At 39.1% G+C, this 10,045-nt stretch overlaps 1 protein-coding gene across 1 annotated transcript in view; it reads left to right on the top strand.

The window, feature by feature from the left end:
* CD2AP (CD2-associated protein) overlaps positions 1-10,045 on the top strand; it is a 136,846-nt gene that overhangs the window by 96,225 nt on the left and 30,576 nt on the right. The window contains exons 3-5 of the mRNA XM_010002423.1: positions 905-1,058; positions 4,700-4,806; positions 9,156-9,276. Coding sequence (XP_010000725.1) covers positions 905-1,058; positions 4,700-4,806; positions 9,156-9,276 — 382 coding nt within the window. The remainder of the gene's footprint in view (positions 1-904; positions 1,059-4,699; positions 4,807-9,155; positions 9,277-10,045) is intronic.

Here is a 10,045-nt window from a genome sequence, read left to right as displayed (position 1 = left end):
CTCTGGGGGTGGGGGGGATCTGGGTTGCAGGCCAGCCCTCTAAAGAGCATTTGAGATTGTAATTACTGAGAGCTGTTCTGCACTAGATGGGGCATTGATCTGACTTAATGGCTTTCTTGTGCAAAGTGATGATTTCCCCCTTTCAGAGTATCTGTTCTTGGGTGGAAACACATTTTATGGGGTGATGAAGCAGCATAATTGCTGGTATGTGGCCTTTTTTGGTCAAGAAGCATGCTTTCTTGTTTATAAGCCCCTCAGTTTTGATTGGCGTGTTCAATTCCAATGCTAGCACCTTAATTTAGAAAGACAGGAAGGTGGGAGACAATTACCAGGAAAAATTTCTCTGTTACTTTCCTCCTACACCTTTTCTCTCACTTCCTCTCAGTTTCTTGTATCTCACTTTTTTTCAATTTGTCTTTCAGCAGCACAGTTGCATCTTGTCTGTAAATAACCTTTGAGCTTTCTAAGGTGGAGATGATCACCTAATGCAATTTTCTATACTGTGATTTTATTTAGTGTCCTAATCTATGATGGGTCTTGCTATTGAAGTAATATTTTAAAAAGTTTTCAGATATGGGCTGTTACTTAAAAGTTGTAGTAAGGGCCTTCTGGACTCAAAGCTTCTTAGGGTTGGAGTAGATGGCTAAAATACTGCTTCTGTTTCTGAATTTTCTCAACACATCAGCTTACTGGTTTGCTAACATGATTGTAAGGAAGGGTCAAGTTTATTTAGGCCTGTTTAGTGTCTTTGGTTGCTGGATGCTGTGATTTTTTAGTATAATGCATCATTACACACCAAGTGGTAAGTAACTAAAATCTGCTAGTCTGTGGAGCTCCTGTCTGCAAACACTGACCTTTTAGGTAATTTAAATGGCCTCTCAGTCTTTTAAATCTCTTGTTTCAGGAAGTTAAGAAGGATGTAGAGCCCAAGGATGATGCCGTACCAGTCAGGAGGGAGAAATCTGGCAATGTAGCCAGTCTTGTGCAGCGTATGAGCAGCTATGGGCTTCCAGCAGGAGGATTTCAGCCTCATCCCCCATCCAAATGCTTCAAGAAGAGTATGTAGTCTTTCCAATTCCTTCAATTGCATAAGCTGCTGAAGTACATTTTTAAAAATAAACATTGACTATTTAATATCTGACTTAGTTTTAAGGTTGTACAGAAAAAATTAGTCGTAGGAGTGAAAACTTGGATTCTAAGGCAAATTTTGCTCCTGGGTGCATGGGCGGAAAGTTTTTGTGTAGTTCTTAACAGCAGCAATAAGTTGAATATTCTGGGGAACAATATTTAATTGATTCAAGAGCCTTACTCTGTAACTTTGTGTGAGCTCTGCTTGTATTGGCAGGTACCTGAAGAACAACTATAGGCCTTGTTTGCAGTAATAAAAATCTTCCCGTGGTCATTTCTTTTAAACATAACATTTTTTGCTACAGATTCAGGACTCTGTGACAAGGAAACATGTCATAGTTCAGGTACCTTTTTTTTGGTAGGCTTGCTTCTAGTGTGAAATGAGGTGGAGTTGGTGATGTCTAAGAAAAAGAAATGGTCTTCCTTAGATTGTAACTGCAGTCCCCAGGATGGTAAAAATACCAGTATTTAAATCAAAGTGGCTAAAACCTAGAGCAGAAAACTTGGTGTTCCCTGCATCCAGAAAATTGACTTGTGATTTGTATTTGGACACCTCAGTCTTGTAAAAGGATAAGCTTTAAATTACTCTGGCTTCATCTGTCTTGTAAGGGATTGTATGCATTTATTATTTAAGCTTGCTTGTTTTAAAAGAAAGAATTCAGAACTTACTGTTGCTGGTATGTTTATGCTTTGAGTTTTTGACCATAAAAGGAGAAGAGCCACTACTGATTTTTTTAAACTCTGAAATGGGACCACCAGGCTTACAAATTTGTTGAAACCTTCTTCAAGACAGCTAAGGATATTACCTTCAAAATCACTTTTCAATGGACCTGATCTATGCACATATTGGCAACAGCACATCCCTGCCCGTGAGATGTTGCATCAGCAGGCTTTTGAAAACCTGGCCTGAAAGATTAATCCTGTTCATAGATTAATGCAACCAGACTCTGAAAGGGAATCAGCATGATCCTTTAGGCTGCTTCCAACAGGAGATATTCTAGGATTCTGTAATGCTATGAACATGATCTGATACCAGTTCAGGTGTCAGTTTTTCATTCTGGTTTCCCTAATCCTTGAAAGATCCCATGCTCAGCATGTCTTGTTCTCATACTGGTGGCTGTGGCCAGGGTAATAGGTACAACTTGGTCTCAAACTCTACAGTGCTCTGGCTGTTCTCATCCTCTAGAAGAAAATTGTGTTCAAGCACCTTCCTTTAAGCACACGACTGTTTACTTGGCCCAATTACAATATATGTGTTTCCATTTTACTTGCTGTTGCCTTTTTCCTGGAAGACTGTTTAAACAGCTTCTGCAGATCCTGTTTATTCTGTGCAGGGGCAATTGTCCATTCCCTTAAAAAAAAGTTTCCAGTGCTTAGTCGTCTTTCTTTCTGGTTCCTAACCTGGTAAAATGAGGTTTACCATGTTAAAAACAAAGTTAAGCTTCTTTCATAGCAACTTTCCAGTGTGTGTTGAGGTAGGTTGTCTCTGCCTGGGAGATCCTTTGTGGTGTTCTCATGTGCAGCTCTCGCCAAATTCCAGTGTTTTGTATCAGGTGGGTGATAAGCTGCAGGCAGTGTTCCTGAGTTACATGGCTGCCTTTCTTTAGGAAAGGAAAACACAGAAGGTGTGCTAAATGGTGGCAACAAAAGGCTAAATGTGGTTTGCCCTGTACAAAACAAATAAAACCTGAAGCTGGACAAGTTGTTTTGGAAATAGACAGAAATGCCTCGGGGCCACCAGCTCAGCCCTTGCAGCACCAGATGAAGTTGATGTAGTGTTTTCAGAGAGGATTGATTAGTTTCCTATGTTAATGTAGGTATTTTCAAAACTAGAAGACAGTACTTCCTTAACTGAGTATCACTGAAAAAAGACGTCAGGTGAGAGAGTTCTGGATGTGAAATGCATCTGTGGGTTTGTTTTCTCCCCCTCTTCCCCATTTAGATAGAATTGCAATATGAACAGGAATGCTGAGATCAGACAGAAACCAAATGGCCGTGACTTCTCCTTTGTATGAGATTAACTGATAACTAAAAAAGGCAAATTAAGCAAGCCCTGAAAGCGCTGCAGGAGGTAGTAAAGGCCAGTGAACCGTTTATTGCAATTACTGTTAACCTAGCAATCCCTACTGGCTGATGTAGGAGTCTCAGTGGAGTTAAAAGAAGGGTGTATTATGTGGGCAATTACATGTTATTAGAAATAACCCACTGAGTTTCATACTTTTGGTTTGTTTATTTCCTGCTCCTTTTAAGCTCTTTAGAGCACAGACCATATCCCAGCATGTAGAAAATTCTTGATTTGGTGAGCCCCCTCTCAGAAATTTTGGGTTCTGCATATTACTTGGATGCCTGGTATGTTTTGTACTGTGGACACAGGGTGTGGCCGTCTTCTAAACATCTGATTTTGGACCGTCAACACTGTTATAATAAGACAAGGATCAACCTTGCAGGCAGTATCTGTATTTGGAAGTGTTTTTTACCCAGCTAATCTTATGCTGAAGTTAAAGTATGGAAGGAGTGCAAAATATAAGATCTCTTACCCAGCTTAAGCTTTATCACTTCAAGCTTTGGATTCCTATTTTCACTAAACTGTGGCTGACTGCTTTTGAGGAGGATAGGGAATGTATGTGGGTCATAGTTCAGGATGACAGTTGCCTTCAAAAGTGTGCTGGCTGCTCTGTTGTGGAAAAGGTTTGAAGCCATGGCCTCTGGTTTGAAGGAAAAATGCCTAAACTTTCTGGGATCATCAGTATCCCTCCAGGATATATGCAGAATAACAAGGGCAATGGTAGGTTCATGCTGCCCTGTCTGGAGGGGTTGTTGGAAGCCACTTCAGTGTTTTCCCCTCTTGGGATGTCATTTTGTCTTCTTAATGCCTGCAAAGCTTTAATGATATGTGGCACTTTATTTTAATTTGACCTTTGTCAAATGCTGCTGAATGAAGCTTAGCTTGAATTTCTGAACTCCATACTTGCCCTCGGAAAAGGAAGGTTTTTGCATTTGGAGATAGAAATTAGTTTGGATTTTGAAATATGAGCTCGGCAAATGTTAGCATTACCTCAGACCTGTAGCTAGCAAGGGCTTTTTTTAGGGCAGAAAGACTATTGGCACTTCAGTGTTGTACAGAACAAAACATTTCTTACTTCTTTCAGAATTCCTTAAGGCTCAAACTTGCGTATTTTCTTCCGAGCAAGTGCTAACACTGCAACTGGCAGCAGTTCATTCTTGTAGATTTTCAGTCAGGAAATAGCTTGAAAATCGTTGTACTGGGGATTTATCTGACTTGCATGTGTTAACATGTTTGTTGGTTTGTTGTTTTTTTTATAGCATGTTGGTAATTGGCAGTGTAGTGTTTTGCTTGTAATCAGCAGCCTGCGAAACTCGATGATTTTCAAGCTCTAAGATGCAGCTCACTAGCCTAAAATTACTCAAGGAACTTGGAAAACAAGCAGCAGACACTACGCAGCTTTGTGGAATGATTTGTGGGTGTGCTGGTCAAATTTGATCCTTGGGAGCTGGGTGGAACTAGTTTTCCTTTGCAAGTGTTCCTACTTTTGCCATTTCCCTGACTCAGGGTCCGGGTGCAAGAAGCGGCAGTGCAAAGTGCTCTTCGAGTATGCCCAGCAGAATGAGGATGAGCTGGACCTCAAGGTGGGGGATGTGATTGACATCATTGAAGAGGTAAGCTGTTCTGCAGAGCTGATCATCTCTTCACAGGGCCAAAATGAAAACTGTGGGGTTTTTGATGAATATTGGAATTACAGGGTTGTTGGAAAACCAGCATCTGTATTTGTATTTGAAGCTAAAGCTAACAGTTCTTTCTCTCAGGATCTAATCCTACCCTAACTTTCTAGATTTGTAAGGGAAGTAATTGATCATCACAGCAGTAAACTATGATCTGTTACACAGAGTCCTTTTTTAAAAGACTTCCAGTGTTTGCCCCTGTCTATGTGATCCTTGTTTTTAGGATGCTAATGCTAAAACTGTTTGACCGACTGCCTTGAAGTTGACATACTCTAACTTAGTTTAGGTAAAAAAAGGTTATTTTACCTGATTTTCCAGTTTGATGTTTTCTTGCAAACTCATTGAAGCTTTGAGCTAGTAGTTAATAGTATTCAGCACAGGAACCTATATCTGTAGTACAATGTATTCAACCCACTTGCACAAAGATATGGAACATACAAATGCACTCAACAACAAGTTATTATTTTTACTGCCTTACTTTTCCACTGGGTAGGAAATACAGTTAAAGGCACATCTTGCTGTTCAGACTGTGATGACAATGGCCCTACATAGTTGAGTGGAGGTTTCTTATTTTTTCCTACCTGTGTGCTTCCTTGGTATCTGTTCTGTTCAATGGCAACTTACGGGAAGCTTGAATGTGTGGGAAGAATGTCTGTCACACAGTGAAATCAGTTAGGGTTCCTGTGGAAAAGACTGGAGTGATTGTGGAAGGAGCCTTTTCAGAGGTAGGTGGAAAACTTCTGCATGATATGCTCTGGCATTTTCTGGTTCCATCTCATCTTACTACCTCCTGATGTCTGAGGGAGAAGACAGCTTTTCTTCCTAGCTGTGTGTCTGATGGTGCTTTTAAAGTAGCATCATGAGACTGTTTTTCACATGTGTGACCTCTTTTGGAGGTAGTATTAACTCTCCAGGATCCAAATGGTTGCCAGGAAAGACTTTTCCATTCTCCTAGCAAGGAAAAAGTTTTGCTTTTAGATGCATTTGTGCTGATGGCTTCTAGAATTGGTTCTCTCTGAATAAACAGAGCAAGTGACTTGTAAAACCCACTCCCTAAAAATTAGTTTCATAAATACCATTGTGTGTGGGTGTTTTGTAAAGGAATGCTCCTGGGTAGCCCCACCAGTTCTATTTGTGGATAGTCCCTGTACACAGTAGTAGTGACTTTGAATGGTCCAACACAGCATTTATAATCTATAGCATGTGTAGTGATCTGTTGCTGAAGCTGCTGTTTTGGGTCACGTGTATCAACATCTGGAGTTATTTCAGTGTGATGGCTCAGAGATGACCAAGTAGCCAAAGAGAATAAAAAGATCAAAGCATTTCCTCATCTGGTTTCTTAAGGAAACATGGATTTTATTATTTTCATTTTCTTGATGCTTCTTCCTTTCCTAACTATTTGAAAATTCATATTTGTAGTACCCAGCCTTTGCTACTTCAGAGAAAGCATTTGCCTAAACCTCTGATAAACAGGTTATTGGTAGAACAATATTACATCTAACTTTTAGCACAGTGGTGTTTGGGCACAGTTTTCATGGTGCTGTAGAACAGACATGACAGCTGTAGGCTAGGTCTGCTTCACAAAACTACTGATGGACCACAAATGTGACGAGTGGTAGAAAATACCATCCACTGGTTGTGCAATATGCTGGGTTAACTTGTCTTGGGTAACTTGTCTTCACTGTTGTGAGACAATTTGCTTCTGTTTACATGTAATAGTTACTATTTAATATATATGTGCAGGTAACTCATAACTGTTATTTCAAGGAAAGTTCATTTGGTTACATTTTTATGTGGAAGAAATAGGTAACTGAGCTCCACAATTTAAAGAGTTATCCGAGAGTAAATCAGTATTTAGCCCTTGCCATTGTTTTTGTAAACTGAGTGGTTACAACTGACACTACTGATGATGAAATCAAAGGTGGAGGCAGATGGATTCCAAAATTAAATGGCTAATATTTAAGAAAGTGGGCTACAAAGATCAGAAGTAGTTTTTTTGAGAAGAAGGCCCTTGTACTAAGTGTTGGCTGAATCCGTGGGTTTTTTTGCTTGCAGAACATGTGGGATCTGCATGCAAAATACAAGGACACAGTGCATGTGATGACTGTATCATTGCTGTAACACTTCTGTTTTTCCTTTATCTTCCCTCCACTCCTGTCAGATGTAGCACTTAATACTACAAAAATACATCTGTTATTATATTTGTGCTATTTGCATGCTGAGTTATCAATCATCATCAAAAGTCGTATTGCTCTATTAGTGGAGTTTTTATTTAAAAAAAATATACAAAATTAGATTGTTGCAGCCTTTCCCCCCTCACCTTAGCTTAGGAGTTCACTCAAAAAAAAGTGCTCAAAAAAAGTGCTGATGTGTGTACCAGAGCTGGAACTCCCTCTTGTGGAAATTGGATCTTCTCCTAAGCTTTTTAAATGTGAAATTGTCATTTGTGTTGCTAATGCCTAGAGATGCACAGATGCTCCCCAGAGTGTAGAAATTTTTAAAACCTATTTTTAAATGTCTATTAGAGATAGCTTTTTGGGTAACACAGTTTGTATATTCAGGGTTTTTTTTAAAAACAGTGTGGTGAGGAGGCTGAAGGAAGTAAACTCAAGAAATTAGTATTTTATTCCTGACTGTCTCTCAACTGGCAGTGCTTTGCCTTCCAAGTCTGTGAAGTGCTTTGCTGGCCTTATTTCTTGGCAGAAGACTAAATGGATGCTTGAATTGCTTTCTGTATCATAAGCATTAAGAGTCCCTTTCTCAAGGCTCTTGGGTGTAGTATGGGTGAGTCAAAGCATTTGCATTTTAATTTTTTGCAATGTGCCATGTAAATCATGAGGCACTAAAGCCTGGTCAGCACTTGTCACTAATCTACACTGAAAGTTTGTTTCAGAGGACCAGACTCTTAATTTGAACCATCCACAGCAGAGCTATATTTGAACACCAGTATTTCTTTAAAAATAACAATCCTCTTTTCATTGCCTGTCTCTGGGGCTGTCAGGTTTTGCATGCGTTCTGCTTGCCTGGAGGTAGGGTGTAAAAACTATGCCTGTGTGTCAGGTGTAGTGACCTAGAAACGCAAGGCTAAAATAAGATAATGTAAACAGCTGCTGGCTAGTTTGTTATATTTTTTTTTTCCCTGCTGCTCTTTTTTTTCTTATCTAAAAAGAGCTTTCCAGTCCCCAAACAGATCAATGGAAATGTAATATTTTGAAAATGTGCCCTAATTATACTTTTAAAATAATGCTCATTCAGTAAATACATTTTATTTATTTAAGGCATTTTGAAAGCTGTTTATAAATTTGGAGAGCACAGTGCTTCCTTAGCCTTCAGGCATTGTTTTTCACTGTTACCTCTGCATGCCCAGCTTTTGTTTGTCCTGCTTTGGACCACGGGATGTTCTTGATAGATGTTCTATTAAATTTTGGATTATTGCAGTGTAAATGACACACGAGGAGTCCCAGCACATAACTGAGCATTAGAGTTATTATGTTCCCTAATTCCTGAATAGGTTTATTTCCAGTGCATACATTTATTTTTTTTTTATTGTGAATAGCAGAGCCAACAAAATTTGTCATCCAGGAGACTTTTATCTTTGAGACTGCTGTGTGCCACCACAAAATCCCTGTGCATCTTGGCTACCTTCACTGACTGGCCAGCTCTGATGGGAAATTGTCTGTACCTTCTGACATATCTAGAGCTGTTCAGCCAGTTGCCTTTTGCTAGGTGGAATGGACAGCTTTAGTTTTCCAATACTCTGAAGGTTTAGGGCTCTTTTTGGTTCTACCCAACATTATCTGTAGAAATTATATCTTTGAAACTTGTATCTTTTGATCAGAATTGTTTGAAGCTGTTCAGTGGATACAAGGCCAGTGTGACTAGAACTGGTGGAAACTGGAAAAGACAAATGTCAGCAAGAATACGTTAAAATTTCCTCAGAAAGCCAGGATAAAATGTACATCTTCAGTTTATAAGCAGTTTAGTATTTTCTTCTGTTTGTGTTATTCTGTCTTACCTTGTGAAAGTTGGTGAACGTTTTGCTGCTCTTTGGAATTGATTGGCATGGAGCTAGTCTCATGTTTCAGGATCATTGCTGTGATGATAGAAGTGACAAATTTCTTCCTTGCTCTTCTTTTTGCTTGCTCTTTCTGCATCTTTGACAGGTTTCTTCATGGTCATTTGAACTTTCCCAAAGTTGTTTGTAGAGTTCTCTGTGGGAAGTATGGCTGGAATTGATAGGAGTTTCCTTTTGCTTTACTGATAATGTGCAAAATATTTCTGTACAGGTAGAAGAAGGCTGGTGGAGTGGAACACTAAATGGCAAGACAGGGATGTTTCCTTCAAACTTTGTGAAAGAATTGGAGTTGCCAGATGATGGAGAAACACAGGACAGTCTGGATGACACAGGTGGTATTCTGTTCTGTTGTAAACCCTTAGCAAAGAAATTTTAGATCTCAGGTACAATTTGGAGTATTATGGTTGTAGTACAACAAAACAGTAAAGAATTTATACTTCCAAATTATGGTAAGTATATAATTGCATTGTAGACAATGTTCAGATGGAGTATCAAGATCTTGCTCTAAATGCACTTTCAGTAAAATTGCAGTCAAGGTCTTAATCTTGCATATATATATTTTGCATTTTATCACTAGAAATTTTACCATATTCAGAATTGAGCTTTTTTTTAGTATTGCATATAAAAGTATTCCTCTGTTTAATAGCTTTTTTTCAGTCCCATTTTTACAGGGTGAGGATGGAAAGTTTAAACAATTATGTCAGTTGAGGATTTAAACTTGTCTTGAATCAAAGCAAATATAGTGAACCTCAACTTAAAATTAATCCTGGGAAGGGGCCTCTGCCTCTTTATTGTGTTTTAATCTAACAATCAAATGTTTTAAAGGCAGTATTTACATTTTTAGCCATTCTTTTGTGGCTGTGACTGTACAGCTCAGGCAGAAGTAGATGGTTTGTGGCTGAACAGTAGCTGAGTGCTGAGGGTGCCAGGCTAGGGCATTCTTTACAGGCAATTACTTTGTTCTCTTGAAATTGCACTTTAGAGGCATTCTGTGTGAAGACCTGTTTGTGTGAAGACTTCAGACTAGTGATATGATACTGCTGGCATGGGGATGTTCTTTAGGAGCAACATCTTAAATTCAGCTAATCGATGCTTAGACAG

The sequence above is a fragment of the Chaetura pelagica genome, unplaced genomic scaffold (genome assembly GCF_000747805.2).
Source record: "Chaetura pelagica isolate M959 unplaced genomic scaffold, ChaPel_1.0 scaffold46, whole genome shotgun sequence".
Classification (NCBI taxonomy): domain Eukaryota; kingdom Metazoa; phylum Chordata; class Aves; order Apodiformes; family Apodidae; genus Chaetura; species Chaetura pelagica.
Note: the sequence above shows the minus strand (reverse complement) of the source record. Positions and strands in the feature narration are given on the sequence as shown.